This window comes from Acanthisitta chloris, unplaced genomic scaffold (genome assembly GCF_000695815.1).
Source record: "Acanthisitta chloris isolate BGI_N310 unplaced genomic scaffold, ASM69581v1 scaffold13312, whole genome shotgun sequence".
Classification (NCBI taxonomy): domain Eukaryota; kingdom Metazoa; phylum Chordata; class Aves; order Passeriformes; family Acanthisittidae; genus Acanthisitta; species Acanthisitta chloris.
The window spans coordinates 89,612-105,602 of record NW_008660023.1 but is presented as its reverse complement, the minus strand read 5'-3'; the positions used below and the strand labels follow the sequence as shown (position 1 = coordinate 105,602).

Genomic DNA, 15,991 nt, shown 5'->3' with positions numbered 1-15,991 from the left:
CCTGCTGTTTGAACTTGTTTATTTATTTCAATGTACATATATGATTTCAGATTTTCCTCATAGGAGAGTCATGTCCAAATATATGTGGCAGTTAATTATGCCTTTTGGTTATGACCTAATGAGTGTGGCAGCTTGAAATTCAAACAACTTGAAACTCCTAGAGCTTTCTATGAGGTTCAGTATCTGACCTGCAGATATTTCAGTTCAGGTAACCCAGGAGGAACCTTCTTGAGCTTGTTTTTTTCCAGATGGATTTCACGTATACTTGGTATGTTGGCAAAACTTCCATTTTCCACATCTTTGATTTTATTATTCCCGAGGCCAAGCCTAGAAATAGGACAGGAAACATTTAATTAAAGACTAATTGAGATTAACAACAGCATTGAAGAGCATGCTTTTTTTGAAAAGATTGAAATACGTAGGAATACACATAGGGGAAGAAAAGAACTGGGAAAAGATGATGAATTGTTACCTTAGTTAGGAAAAAACTCCCACTGATTTAACAGGTATTTTTTACTGCTTAATTTAATCTCCACTTAAAGGATATTAGCTCACAGCTAATCTCAGTGTGCTGTGAGCAGTTGTTCAATTTTGTATGCAGTTTTCTACTTTCAGTGGCAAGAGTTAAAATTATAAACATCAACCAATCTGCTTATAAAATAAACCATACCCTTTTACCAAGTAACAGAGCCACAAAGTATGCTCACAGTAACAAGAAGTGCTGTTCTGAAAAATAGCCAAAAAAGGGCCAAGCATTGGAAAGGAAGTTTTACGTATATAGCTTGTCTCTAAAATATAATTTTTCACCAAGCAGGGCCACCTTCTTTCTTACTTTCACTTTTTCTTTAGCTAAGTTTTTTGCTATAAGACTTGAGCCTGCATTGTTGGAAAGTGATTCAGAAGGTGCAGGCACAGGTCACTTTGAAATTGCTCTTTCTGCGCATCCTGCAGTCAATCCCCTTTTCTCCATTCATTCCTGACTTCTTCAGAAACTGAAGTGGGTATCTAAAGAGAGCTCAGTGGCTCCTCTTTCATTCAGAGAACCTAACTGAGCTTTACAGAGAGAATTTCCCCCTTATGTCCTGCCTTGGTGATCCATTCCTCAGAAACATGCATTTTTCCTTAAGCCCCACCACGTTTGGAAACAGCAAGTTGTTTCCTGTACCAGCTATTGTATTTCTCTCAGACTAGTTTCCAGGAGGAATGAATCTTCTGTTATAATTTACCATTTTTCTCCAATTTCCCTTTTCATGCCAACCTTTTATATTTTTCTTGAGTGTGTGTATAGAACATCTCCTGCCAGTGCACTTAGGCCTTCTCTGGAATAAAAAAGCTGTTATGATTCCTAAGCCTATAAACTGAGTTGCTAAAAGACAATTTTGTTCCTAAACTAAAAATCAATGGAGGTTGCTGTATACCTCATTGTGTGGGGTGATTTGGGAGGGAATAGACCAGAAAAAAATCCTGAATGCTGCTGTTGATAAATGCTGTGGCCACAAAAGGTTCATCTATTCCTATGTATGAGAAAGGTGAGAAATCCATGTGATGCTTCCTTGAGGTATATTAAGAGGTGTCATATGAAACCCACATTATGTTAAACAACACCCAAGTGCCATGAGGTGAGAATTTATGGTGGTTATGTTTTATAATCAGGTGCTGCTCGTAACACACATTTCTGTTGCAAACAGTAGACAAGATGTAATGCTAAAGCTAACATGGGTTCTGGACTTGTTAGGTTTTTGAAGTTTGATCTTATTCACAGGAATTCTTAGTAAAACACTGAAAAAAAATTTCATTCTTGTTTCTCCCATTAACAAGAGAAGTCTCAAATAAGACATCCTGCCAGGTGTGACATTCCAGAAAATCAAAGCATTCTGCGTGGGAATTTTACCTTTGGAGATCTTTGTAGCGGTTGAAATCCTCAAGTTCAATTCCTGTGATCTTATTGTCGTCTAAATGAAGCTCTAACAGACTGGAGGGCAATCCTGATGAGAAACAAATGCATAGGATGAGAAAACCCAGCCAAGTTATTTTTTGTTGGAATATTTATTACGTTCCAAGCAGCTTCTTTGCCTTGTGTTTCAAACTGGGTGAAGAACCCTGGGGAAGTTGTCTACATCAAAGAAATGGGTATCAGATAAAAGCATGTTAATTCAAAAGAATCATCAACATAATTTGGTTTAAAATAGTAACTTTATAAAAAAAAAAAGTGCATATGCTAATTTTCAATTTCAGAGGTCCAAAGTTTGGTAATTTTGCTATCTTTCTTTATAACAGCTTTCCTGTACTTCTAGTTAACCCAACAAAGATGTAAACTGTATGTTTTGCGCAATTATTTCAATTCATAGTCAAATCCTACTCCTGTGGAAGCAGGGACAGTTTTTTGAAGACATCTAATTTTTTTCTACATGCTGTACCAATTGTGCTGTTCCAGCTGCCATGAGGTGAGCTGGGAGGAAAACTCTGGGCAATCTCTAAGCAAAATGAGATATTTGTGCTCTTTCATGTGCTGCTGCACAGAATGTTTTCTCCTGTCCCAGTAGTGCTAGTTCAGAACACCAGTGAAAGATCAGAAGTGGGGAAAGTTTTTTGCAGTATCCTTTTAGTGAAGGCAAAGAATGATTATCACAAGTTTGAATTTCTGTTTGCTGATGTTATGCTCAGTTTTACCCGAATCTGTCTAGATGGCACCCTGACACCAAGCAAGTTCCCATTGCTCCTGTGGCCTGGGAGAGCACTGCTCCCTTTTCCTACTGTACTGCAGGAACGTGCCATGCTTTACAGCCTGCCTTTAACCCAGCTGGCATGCTCTGGAGTGTGTGTGTTTGGTTGGGCTTTTTTCCAGTTCGCATTCCAGTTTGCAGTTCCTCGGGTGCCGCTTGTGTCTGAGCTGCAATATCAAGAAGGAAGACCACCCACCTGACCACTGTAGATTTTAAAATGCATTTTATAAATCACTGTCCAAAAAAACCTGTCATTGTAACAGTTGCAGATAGAAGCACCTACAACCTCAGTTTGCATTTGTGGTGAGTGAGTTCACCATGAAATCCTGTTTGGTTTTGATTTGCTGATGTATCTAACACTGCATATTGGACCTCATGCTGCATTTGCTTACAGGAGATTTCTCTGGAGCAATGACATAACTGGAATCATTCTGTGTATGTTTTTGTGTGCTAAGTGACAGGGGATGGTACTATGATGACACTAGAGGAATGGGGGTTTCTGAACAAAATGGGGTGAGTAGGTTTTCTTTGTTATTGGGATTGCTTTTTTTAGTGTTCATTTCTCCAGGGATGCTTCTGCACACTTAGGTATATTCACATATATATATATGCACACATATTTGTCTGCAGGAAGAGATTAAATTTATTAAGAAACAAGTTCTTTATCTGAATGATCCAGAAATAAATACAGGGGACAACATTTAGTTTCCCTGTTACTAAAAGCAGGTTATAACATAGAGTATAATGCTTTGTTTCCTGCCTTTTCCTCTTAGGTAGTAGCTGTGAGTAGTTGAAAACAGTGAGAATTTGGTTAAATACCCCACTGACCTGCAGAAAATGCAGGTAGGGTGTTGTACTGAGTTCTTTCATGCTACTTTCTTATATGTGGAGGTCAACAGTTTGTCAAGTTAGTGTTTTAATTTATTGCGACCTCCAAATCACAGGTTAATATTTTAACATGAAAGAATGATTTGATTTTGTAGTATGTTATGTTGAATTCAATCAAGTGTTAATGTGAAGTTTTACTTAGCTAATGCCCATCAAAAGATGCATAAAATTCTGTGTTGGGTTTTGCATTAGGTCCTTATATTGCAGAGCACATTTGAGCTAGAGTGACTTGAAACATTAAAAATTAAAATTAGACATTTTGAACTTACATTTTAAGTCCATAAAGGAAGTGGGAATTCTACATCTCTGATGACCCAGATTAAATATCGGGGGTTTATTCTTTCTTTGTGAGGATTTTGAGAGGTTGAGGTGTGAAAGATGTGAAGTGACATCCTATTATGAATTTCCTTGCATTGTGTCTGCTGAGACGAGTCTCTGTATGACTGTGGGAGGAGTGAACCCTCGGGCAGGGAGAAGGCAGGAGAGAGTGTGCACTGTGTGTGAGCTGTTTGTGCATACACACATCTGGGGTGTAAAGTACAAAAAGATAGGAGGTGGTTTGGTAGTAATGAAAATAAACCCAGAATGAACATTTTAGTAATCAAATAGATGATCAAGCATTTTATCTAGAAGGATATTGGTATAAGTAAATAGAGAAGGTAAAGCATACCTTTAGGAATTGAAGTTAACTTTGCTTCTGCAATTCTTATATGATAGATATTCACTCCTTCGAAAGCCCCTGGCTCTATCCCCTCATTGTTGAGAGGATTTGCACTCATTTCTGTCCAATGGGGAGAAAAAAAGCATTTATGGCACAGTCTAAGTTATAAACAGCTGAATCAATTTTATTTATGACTTCTGGTGTTCTAAGCACTAATTAACTTTTAACTTTGATTACCCATGCTGAGAGGTGACAGTCACAGCTCTCAGTGAATAAAGGCACTGTCTAACTTGGCTTGTGACTTGACTTACCTATGAGCAACTTCACCTAGAAATTCAGTTGAGGAAGGTAGTCCCACAGCATGGAGACCTCTTTCAGAGGAAACTGCACATTGGGGAAGTGTTGGAGTAGAAATGATCTATAGTATATTACATTTTTGGTAAAGACATTTTCTGTTCTATTTAACTGGACTTACCTAAAACATGTAGAGACTTCATTCCTTTAAATACATCCTTGGGGATTTTCTTAACCTTATTAGCATGAATTCTGAGCTCTGCTAAAGTTCTTGGTAGGTTTGTTGGAATCTCAGTTAGCTGGTTATGGGACAAATACAGTCGTCGTAGCCTCTTTGTTGATTCAAAGGCTTTGGGATGGATCTTGTAGATTTTATTGTTGTTCAAAGCCAATGCCTATGAGACATGAAAAGAGCAATAGAAAGGTTTCTTTATCCAGGAATGTTATGATCATGACTTTTAAGTCATGAATTTGGTGTATCTATTTCAACAGTTAAGTATTTTAAATATTTTATTTTTCCATCCCACCAAACTCTAGCACTTTGTATATACTTGGGCAGTTCACTTGATTGTGAAAAACAAATAGGAGCCTGAAAGCTGGAGCATCAGCTACAGGGGAGAGAAAAATGAGTCAGAGCTGTCCAGGTGCCAATGGATGATAAGAACTGACAAACCACTATGTTTGTATCCAAATGTTTTGTGGGACTGCATGGGGGTTACATACTTTGTTGTTATTATTCCTTAATCCAGACAAATTCTCAAAACTCAGAATCTTACCTCTTATTTCAACATAATGCTGCAAAATAAAAAAGCAGTTTTTCATCTGAGTTTCTTAGGTGTCAATGTCTGTATATGACACATGAATTTATATTTTATTTGCATAATAATCCAACTCCTGTGAACTCAAGTCTCTCTCTTCTGTACAGTACACTAGTCCTCTCTGGGGCAGTTTTTTATTCCTCATTGCTCAACAACAGACAACAAAATAGGAGTTTTCTGAAATGATTTTGCATATCAAATTACATCTCTGCATTTTCATACTTAGACTATTAATTTTTGTTCCATTTTTACTTCTTGGAGATGTTGATAAGCCATTTCCTCTCAGGAATTGTGGAAAAAAAAAGTAGAGTGAAACAGAATATTTTTATTTTTTTTTCTCAGAAAAAAAATGAGGTTAGCTTCAGGAAATAAACAGGAAATGCTCCTTCCTAATCCAAGTTGCCATCTGTGCCTCTGCTAAGTAGACTCCAGTACTCAGCCAAGTTGTACAAAGTAAACTTCGCTCTCAGTACAAATGTTGCTAAGCCTTGCCACAAATTAACTGAGGAGAAAAGGCAAAGCAGCTCAGTGTCTTCAGTTATCACATAATTAAGTGGTCACTGATACATAATGTGGTGATTGCTGGTGAATTCCAGTGGCTTTCTCAGTTGTGGGAGGTTAGTTTCCAGATCTTCTACACAGAATATAAACCACGGTTAATGTTTACCCCAACTTGTTGGTAAGACCATTCTGTAGCCAGACAGGAGACAAGAGGAATAGGAAACACTTTGTTGCCAATTATGGATTTATATGGTTCCTATTTTTCCTTAAGCCATAATAATTGCCAAGCTCATTCATAAGCACTTAGGTCTGGTAAATTTTCAGATCTTGCTCAGAAACCAAGTACAACTAGAAAGATTTGTTTTCTATTAGTTTAATGTGTGTTTCATGTCTTTCTAATGGGGAATAGAATGTCATTAACTTGCTGTAAGTTGTGGAACAGTTTTGTCATTCTTACAGTGAAGGTTTTAAAGCTGTCAATATTCGTGAGTACTGGGCCTAGAGTAACATCTTATACATAATGGATTTTCTTTCATTATTGTGGACTGTAAATATCTAGATTTCTCAGTTGCCAGTGATACTTTTTTCGAAGCCTGTCATGTATGTGCATACTTGAGCATGTTTAAAAAAATACTACAAAAACAGTAGTAAAGCCCCTGACCTCTGCAGTGATTCAGTGTTGGTCTGTGTTCTGTTCAAGTCAGTTAGATTTCTACCATAAGTTTCAGTGGTGTATGTGTTAGTTGTATGTTCTGTGCTTTTGAAAATACCCTCAGAAAATATCATTCTAGTTCTCCTGTGAGATGAAGTTCTTTCTGTTGTTTTGCAACTAAGCAGACAAAAAAGGAGCCCTTGTCTTGCAGTCTTTAGAATGTAAGGAGTGTTTCTGTACACACGAAGGGCAGAAAAATCTGTTTGGTGAGATGCATATGGTACATTTTCTGGGTCTTGTAGAAAGCAGTTCTTACAGCTCAAAGCTGTTTGCTTCATACCATGTGGGAGCACTCAAATATACAGACATTAGACTTTTTATCTATACAGTTGGAGAAGGAGAATACCACTTGTTTTTTAAAGTATCAAAATATTTCAGATTGCTAAAAAAGATTTCAATCTTGGGAAACATTAAGCTTACATAAAGTGATGTGAGTCCTTGGAGATCCTTTTCCTTGACCTCTTTAATTTTGTTGTTTTGAAGGTCAATCATACGAGTATCTGGTGGGATGTTGCGAGGAATTGATGTCAAACCTAGTTAAGTGTGTGACATAAACAGAAACATTACAAGCCTGTATACAAGTCAAAGAAATGAACTGCTAAACAGCAAGATGATTATGGTGGGAAAGAAAATACAAACAGCCATGAAGCAAAAGGTAGAAGGGAATTTTTGATAATGTGAGAAAGAGCTGATGTAAGAATGCATGACAAACATATGTGGATTGTTCTGGGAGGAACTGCTCCTGCCACAGACCACAAAAGCTTGAATGAGGGTGGTCGTTGCAGATTCTTTGCATCTGTGAAATAAGCCTCAGAGCACAGGCTGTGCTACAGGGAAACTGCTTCAGTCCCTGGAGAAGGCAGCCCATGGGGAATCTGGAGCTGTGGTTCCCCATTAGGCCCAGGGCTGTGGCAGTGGCTGTAAGAGATTTCTGCTCAGTGCTTGAGTGCTCCTCTGTGCTGCCCTATCCATTGGAGTGCCACAGCCATACCATTAACAGCAGAGCTGAGAAACATGTGCTTAGGAAAAGTGGACAAAGGATGGTCTCCCACTGTCAGTACTTAATTACCAGTGGTATAAATCCTCCCATCCAGGTCACTGTTCAGTTACAAATCCACGGCAGTTTGTGCTATTTGCGGTCTTGAATCAGCAGAAAAGACTAGCAAGGGGTAGTAAATTTCTTTCCAATGGAAATGTTGATGCATGAAAGGCTAAATGCTGTCTAGTTTGTTAATGATTATTCCATAATTAATAGGTTGCAGTTATTTAAAGATAAAGTCTATTACAGGGTTTTTTCTGTGTGTGCACTTATGTAAAGTGGTTTGCAATCTGTAGACCAGGTGCAATAACCACAGTTTGCTGCTGTTAGCAGAAGTTTATTTTGATTCCTTAATAATGACACATTTGAAAAAAACCACCCAGAAATCTATGTATTCACTCAATGTTGCTAAGCCCTGAGGAGCCCAGGATGAAGTCTGGCACAGTGGCAGAGCTGCAGTGGGAACAATGTCATGGTCACTGTGCTAGTGGCAGGAGCATAGTCCTTTGATTGCCTTGAATCGTGGGAAAACTTCAATGAGCACTAGTCCAAATTTGAGCAATTAATAATGAATTCACATTTAGGGACTGGCATGTACCTGCAGCAGTGACAGGAGCAGATTTGCCTTCAGCTGAAAGGTTACAGGTGATGCACACTTTGGTGGGAGATAAGCTGAGTGAATAGTTTGTATCCCATTTATGTGCCCATGTTCAACTTCCTTGTGGTTTGTTTTTTCTTTGTTTTCTTGTCATTTGACCTGTTGCTTTGTAGTTATGAATGAAGTACTTCTGTTCTGAGAGAGGAGACTAACAGTTCATCTATTGCAAACAGAAGATAGAGCAAGTGTTTGTGCTCCTCCGTTTGAACAGAACTTCGTGCAATTAAAATAAAACAGGAGAAATTGTAATTAAAATGTAAATATAAGCATTTTCACATTCTGTGATTGTTCTCTTAGGGGATAAAAATCTGTGCAAATAATTATGTACTCACTAACCCCAATCAGTTAAACAGTTTTACAGTTATTTGTTGCATATTCTAGGTGTCTTTCCATTCTGTTGCTGTGGATAGAAGTCATTGCTAATGAAAGGTGGCTGTAGCAGCTTTTTAATTTTCTAAACTGATGCCTATGAACTGGAAAAAACTTTATATTGCAGTAAGAGCTGGACACAAATTAGATATGGTTTGCAATCCTAATGGAAAATATGTAAGCTCCTTTTGAAAATGGCTAGTACAGGAATAGGTGAATGCACAGGATGTTGTAGAATTCATCTTTTAAAAGACAAATCCTCCAAAGGAGAGGTCAGTAGAGAGCAGAAACATTCATTCTTACCTAGGTCAGAGCAATGGACAACTCTTAAATAGCACTGGCATCCAAAGGGGCATGTTGGGAACAGATCAAAAGGAATTAGTGGCATAATTGGTTCAGTGGTTGGAAATAGCAAATTGTCATCATCGTCGTCGTCATCATCATCATCTTCCATGTCTTGGAGCATCATATTCTTTAGTGTAAAATATGAAGGACCAGTGAGAGATTTGGCAGAGCACAAAGCCAAGAAGAGAAGGAGTGTGTATTCTTTCATATCTTCTTAATCAGGAGAGCCAATCTTGAAGACAAAAATAAACAAAAAACCCCAAAACACAAGAGCTGATGAGTGTGAAACAGCAAATAAAGGCATTGAACTGTTTACTTTGCTCACTGCCACAGTCTCTAGTCCTGAAAACTGGTCTGTTACGAATAGAATCAACTGGGTGGGAAAAGACCTCAAAGATCATTGAGTCCAACCCTCCCTTGGTTACTAGACCATGGCACTAAGTGCCACATCCAGTCTCATCTTGAAAACCTCCAGGGATGGTGAATCCACCACCTCCCCAGGCAGCCCATTCCAATATTGAGGCTTAATTAGTGTATGAAGAATGAAGGATATTAAAATAGTATTTAAAATATAATTTATTACTACAAGATTATGTGTAATAATAATATTAAGTTAAATTCCTTAGACATTAGTGTAATAGCAAAGTTTGTTTAGTTGAGTTGTGCAGACAATACCATAATTTCCTTCAGGCTTTGAAGTATAATTTTTGTAGTAGACTTTACCAGAACTTGGAATTAGATTTTATTCAGTCTTGATGAAAAAGTATTTTTAGTGGAATCCCTGGGCACATGTGCATTGCTTATAAAGGTGGGTAATACTTGATTAGCAGGGCATAAAATGCACTCAGCAGGATGCTTTCTAAACACTTGTTATTCTGTGCCCCAAACACGTCTAATTAAATTGTTCTTATTCTAATCTGGAAAAACAGAATTCTCAGTCCTGAGGACAGCTTTTCCCACATTCCAGTTATTTGTTTATTACTGTCATTGCTAGAGGTTCACCTTTGCATGCACAATTCCTACAATCATGGAAGGGTTTAGAAGAGACCTTAAAGCTCATCTCATTCCACCCCCTGCTATGGGCAGGGATACCTTCCACTAGCCCAGGTTGCTCCAAGGCCCATCCAACCTGGCCTGGAACATTTCCAGGGATGGAGCAGCCACAGCTTCTCTGAGCAACCTGTGCCAGTGTCTCACCACCCTCACAGGGAAGATTTTTTTCCTTTATATCCAAGCTAACCCTACTCTGTCAGTGTGATGCTATTCTCCCTTGTCCTGTCACTCCAGGCTCTTGTAAATAGTCTCTCCCCATGTTTCTTATAGGCTCCTTCAGGTACTGGAAGGCTCCAATTAGGTCACCTCAAAGCCTTCTCTTTTCCAGGCTGAGCAATCCTAGTTTTCTTTTGACTTCTGCTTGAGGAGGGCTCTTTTCTCTGACAAGGACTTGCACTTTAGGAATCCATGTCATTTGAAATTAGTAACTTAAATGACATCCAGAAAAAGAAAAAAGCTGAAATCCAGTACTTTTGTGTGTATATTTTTTCAGTAAACATGGGATGGTTTTTTTTAACTCCTCATCATGAGGCCTGGACATGACATCTGGACAGCAGCTGATAGGAGAAGAAAATGTGCCATGCTTGAATTTAATGCCATAAACCCATCTGCTTTCTAGATTACCTGTAACTAGAAAGTCTCTTCCTTGTGTAACTGAAGGTCCTTCAGTCTGGAAGACAGAAAGATTTGGATCAGTTAAGGCACCTTCAAAGCATAAAACCCCAAGTCAGATAGCTACAATTATTTTTTTCTGATGTTATTAACCAGAATGGAGAAGTCACAAAGGACTTAAAACATCAATTTATCTTTAGAAAAATAGAGAATCACAGAATATCCTGAGGTGGAAGGGACCCACAAGGGTCATCCAGTCCAACTCCTGGCCCTGCACAGGACACCCCAACAATCCCACCACGAGACTTGTCCAAATGCTCCTTGAGCTCTGTCAGGCTTGGGGCTGTGACCACTGCCCTGGGAAGCTGTTCCACTGCCCAATCCTCTCTGGGAGAAGAACATTTTCCTAATATTCAGTCTAAAGCTCCCCTGACATATCTCCATACCATTCCCTCAGGTCCTGTCACTGGTCACCAAAGAGATCAGTGCTGCCTCTCACGAGGAAGCTGCAGACTGTGATGAGGTCTCTCCTCAGTCTCCTCTACTCTAGGCTGAACAGACCAAGTGACCTCTGTCTGATTACAGCTGTTTATTTGATGTCATTCTGCTTCTCTGAGTTCAAATTTTGCCATATTTCTTTTGGCCACACTTACTGGGAAAAACAGGAGTCCAGTCTTTAATGACAGTGTAGTGCATTACTTGAGTAATGATCACCAATAGTTCAAAGATCCTTAATTTTTTTGAATATAGATATTTTCTACATACTTCAGATTTATTCTAAAGATGATTTTCTTGACCAAATACTAGACACAGTGGAAAAGGGAGACAGTAATAATAATTGCCACAGGGTGTTTTGCTTCTGCCTGAGAAAATGCTGTAAATGGACACTGTTTCCCTCTGAAGCCCAATTCCAGAAGTCATTAGGATTCAACAGTATGCTCCACAAAGCAAGAGGGACTGCTGTAGATTTTATTATGCATATCTTGTTTATCAAAGTTTTCTGTTTAGACTATCATAAACCTCTTTAAGGAAATACTAAACGGGTATCAATTCTTATTTGATCACCTAATTAAATGCTCTGTTTATAGCTCAAAAATGTCTTTTTGTAGGTAGGTATTTTGTAATTGGGCCTCAGTTGCAGGAGTGTGCTGGTTTGTACCAGAGGGGTTGACTTGGCTTATTCCAGGTTCTGAGGTTTGGTTTGTACTGCTTTTTTTCTGTGCAAAGTCACTTTGGTGTGTCTTGGATACGGTTCATAACAGCTCTAAGTGCAGCATACTACATACTTTGCTGTAACTGTGTCCATTTCAGGGTGTTTAACAAGAAAAAAGCTAACATTGTTCAGATCACGTAAAAAGGATGCAGTGACTTCCCCCCAAATATATGTCTGAAAACAGAAGCACAGTGAACTTCATACCTTGCAGGTAAACAACATATAACTGTATGCTTTAATATTTATCCTAGTTTTCCAGTTGCAAGCTCATCTGAGTAGTGCATGTACTTTTACTGGTTTAACAGTCTCCTGAAAGAATCTTTATATCTATTTTTTCCCACACATTTTCTTTTATGTTCAAATAATGTTCTCTTTCAATGCTCCTAGAAAGAATTCTATGGTTGTTCTTGCAATCCCATGCAATGTGTGTCCTTGAAAGTGTCTTTGAATATAAACAGTACTGGGAAGAAGTTGTGGAACCTACATTTGTTTGTTTGGGGAGAATTGTGATCATCTCTGGCGATACATCTCTGGAATATCTGGCCCTTTCAGTCTTGTATTTCACCTTCAGAAAACAGTCAAAATGTTCAGTACTTCAGTAATACCGTTAATTAGGAGACAAGAAGTTTGAAGCCCTTTAGACTTCTGACTTGTCGTTATTCTTGGACATGTGCATTAATAACTGCAGTGTCAGAGATGGGTTGGTCTTCTTCCCTCACTGCTTAGGTGTTAAGAGACAAAATGCCCTGTGCTTTATTCAGTGCTGTTGTATCTTTTCCACATGTAGGTGTCAAGTGTCGTAGCATGGTCATGCTTTGGGATATCCAGTTTCCGAGACTCTGCTAACTTCTACTCCTGAGAAGTCCTGGATGGATAGTTTTATTGTATCTAAAAGATAATCTTGCATGTACGTTCCTGAAATGCTCTTTTGGCTCTGGTTCTTGCTTCCCTCACTTCCATCTGTAGCAAATGGTTTGCATAATTCCTTTCAGATATTCAGAAAACTGATTGATTGTGGTTTCAAACTGTGAAGAGGTTGAGGCTGTCATTGGAGTAGTGGCCACTTGTAACTCTCAAAAAACAGGTGTTGTTTGCAAACAGTTTTCTAGAAAAGTAGTATTGAAATATGTCACTGATGACATATATTGGTCCTGTGAGTTAAGTCTCTTGAAAACAAATCCCTTTACAGGAGGAAAAATTGTTTGGTTTTTTTTTAGGGAAACAAAAAAATCCTTGCTTCATCTTCCTATTTTGCTATTAGGAGATCTGTACTGGCTTTGTAGTTAGGAGTGGTAATCAAGCTTAATTCCAGGTTTGTACTGACAAAAGTACTGAATTTTATGCCTGTTTTGAGGTTTTTTTCTGGCTTTGAGGTTTTGAGTTTCCTAGTGAATACATGCTGATATGTCTCTGTAGTAATGCTCTGACTCTGCAGCTCATCCTAAAGAACTTATACAAACTTTCTGCATGCTTAAACTTCAAGAGTAAGAGAACTAAACGAAAATGAAGGCCTAAAATCCAAGATCCTGGTGATGATTTTTTTTATCATAACAGTTTTATGGAATGTTTGATTGTTTCAGAAGGTACAGGTCATGGGTACAGCTGTGCTGGTGGTTCCCTGCTGCCACTTGAGGCTGATTCTGCTCCCAGGTGCATGCTGTCAGTTCTGTCCTACCAGCTCTTGCACTCAGGCATAAAACTAATGTGAGCAACAAAAAGAGCCCAACACATTCTTTCCAAGTGAACAAACTGAGTCAGTGTGGAGTACCAGAGCCAGCCCAAAGGAATGGGTGGAACAGCCTAGTTTAGAAGGCCAGAAGGTTAAACAGAAGGAGAGGAAAGGATGAGAGGGGGGTCAGCCACTCCTGACATACACAAACTGTTAGGCAGGCTCAGGTGTTCTGTTGAATAATATACCCTGAACAGCTGATGCTTGGACAAAGCCTGGCCTTGTCCATTCTCCTTTTCACAGACCAGAGCATGTTTGAGGCAGTGCAGTGAATTCAAGCATCATTGCACCTTCTTTATCACAATCCTACTTATCCTTCAGCACAAAAAGCTTCCAAATAGCACCTCCCTGGAACACCCCAAAGGGAGGTCACTGAGTGTGGAGAGATGCAGTATGGCTAACTTTCTTTCCTGCAGCAAGTAATGATCCTAAGATCACTGTACTGATTGTTTGGGACACACTTATCCTCATTAATGTGCTCATTTTGCCAAATTCATATTGCCAAATAGCTCGTTGGAACACAGGCACTTTTTATGCTATTAGTTATGATTTATAACTAATTAAATACAGGTGATATCACAGTATGTTTATTGATTAAAATCTTTTAGAGATTGTGTGGCAAATTCCCACAGAAGTCTGCAATAGTTCTGTGAGGTGACAATTCTACACATGAATTATGAGATGAAAAGCCCTTTCTGTGTGGACAGAAGTTGTGCTGTTAGTATGGCATGAGTGCATAAATAGACCTGACAATAAGTAAGTCTGGATTCCTTGGCACACCAGTCCTGCAGCATGTGCTCTTTGTTGTCTTACCAGTTATGACACTGAAGGAGTTAATAGATAAAGACTTAAGATGACTCTAAATTATATTTAGAAATCACTTCTTAGTGTTCAGGGATTAATTTCCTATGGCATTGTTTTGGAAAAGGAAATGTTTAACTGACCCAGTGGTGGTCTTTGCAGAGGCAAAGCAAAGTCCCTGTGTTCATAAATAACAGAAATCATTGCTCTGTGCACAGATTTTGTCCAAAGAAAGGCAAGACCATAGCTGTTTTGAAATCTGTATTTAAAAATAGTTCTGGTTCTATTAGTCATTGTCCCAGTCCAGAAATAAAAGGAGTTTAACTCTTTGTCTACTCCATGGATTTACTTAAATTGCTTAAGTAAAACTGGAGCAAAGTTTTTGTTAGTAAGATTACTGAAGAAATGTTTCTGTTGTCAGAATAGTCCAATATTGAAGTTATGCAGTAATCATTAATAGGATGTTTACAAAATAAGTGGTGTTACAGAGTATTTACTTTTTATAGAAAATTGCTTGACTCTTGTTACTGAATATGATCTATGAGCATTTTTAGGTTGTAGTTCAGCTACAGTTCACTCTTCCATGGGTTGTTTTTAATTACTTTGCTGATATCTACTCTGAAAAAAACACCAATTTGAATAGCAAATCACAGAAACTTAACACTGAGTCGTAACTATAAGAACTGTTGTTATTGTGGGGTAGATTTTCACAGATTGTAGTAACTGAGAAAAATGCTGTTCTCAGTTGTCACATCTTTCTCACACAACTTTAGTAGTTAAATAATTCACTACAGCTCTTTGTGTTTTGCAGCTCAGATGCAGTAAACATAGAATTGTTTCAGCTGCAAAGTAAATTTTCAAATGTTCCATAAAAAATGGTGCTATTTCTACCCCTAAATTACCTGACATTATTAACGTGCACATAGTGACTGGCAACTTGTTGCTTAACTCTTTGCTGCTCTTTAGATAGAATAGGTATTCAAACTGGACATACCTTGCAAGTCTGGGAGTTCTTCCGGAAGCACTGTGATAATCCACCTAAGAGCTTTGTGTCCAGTTATTTCAGATTATTAAAAAAAAAAAGAGGAAAAGGAAGTTAGACTGAGTTCTGTGAAGTGGAAAGTAAATATAAAGAAAAAGCTCCACTTCCAAACTTGTTGAGCCTCCTGGCACCGTGGGTCATACCAGAGTAAAGTGCTGCTTCAGATTAGCCCATCTTAGTACTGAAGAGTGATATTAAGGCTCCTTGTTACCACTCATATGTTTTTCATCACTGCCTGTATTAGAGCCAAAACTTCTGGCTTAACTCTAGACGTCTAGTGGAAGACTTTATAAAACCTGTAGTTTAATAATAGTTGACATCCTCCTGGCACCGTGGGTCATACCAGAGTAAAGTGCTGCTTCAGATTAGCCCATCTTAGTACTGAAGAGTGATATTAAGGCTCCTTGTTACCACTCATATGTTTTTCATCACTGCCTGTATTAGAGCCAAAACTTCTGGCTTAACTCTAGACGTCTAGTGGAAGACTTTATAAAACCTGTAGTTTAATAATAGTTGACATCAGTGGAAGTACA

The 15,991-nt window shown here is 38.4% G+C and overlaps 2 protein-coding genes across 2 annotated transcripts in view; one reads left to right on the top strand and one right to left on the bottom strand.

Annotated features, from left to right (window-relative positions):
• Positions 1–9,216, bottom strand: part of ASPN (asporin) — a 10,395-nt gene extending 1,179 nt beyond the window's left edge. Inside the window, exons 1-6 of the mRNA XM_009069658.1 lie at positions 8,967–9,216; positions 7,018–7,130; positions 4,748–4,961; positions 4,282–4,392; positions 1,892–1,985; positions 189–327 (exon numbers count right to left, since the gene is read on the bottom strand). Coding sequence (XP_009067906.1) covers positions 189–327; positions 1,892–1,985; positions 4,282–4,392; positions 4,748–4,961; positions 7,018–7,130; positions 8,967–9,216 — 921 coding nt within the window. The remainder of the gene's footprint in view (positions 1–188; positions 328–1,891; positions 1,986–4,281; positions 4,393–4,747; positions 4,962–7,017; positions 7,131–8,966) is intronic.
• Positions 1–15,991, top strand: part of CENPP (centromere protein P) — a 130,408-nt gene that overhangs the window by 57,422 nt on the left and 56,995 nt on the right. The window lies entirely within an intron of this gene.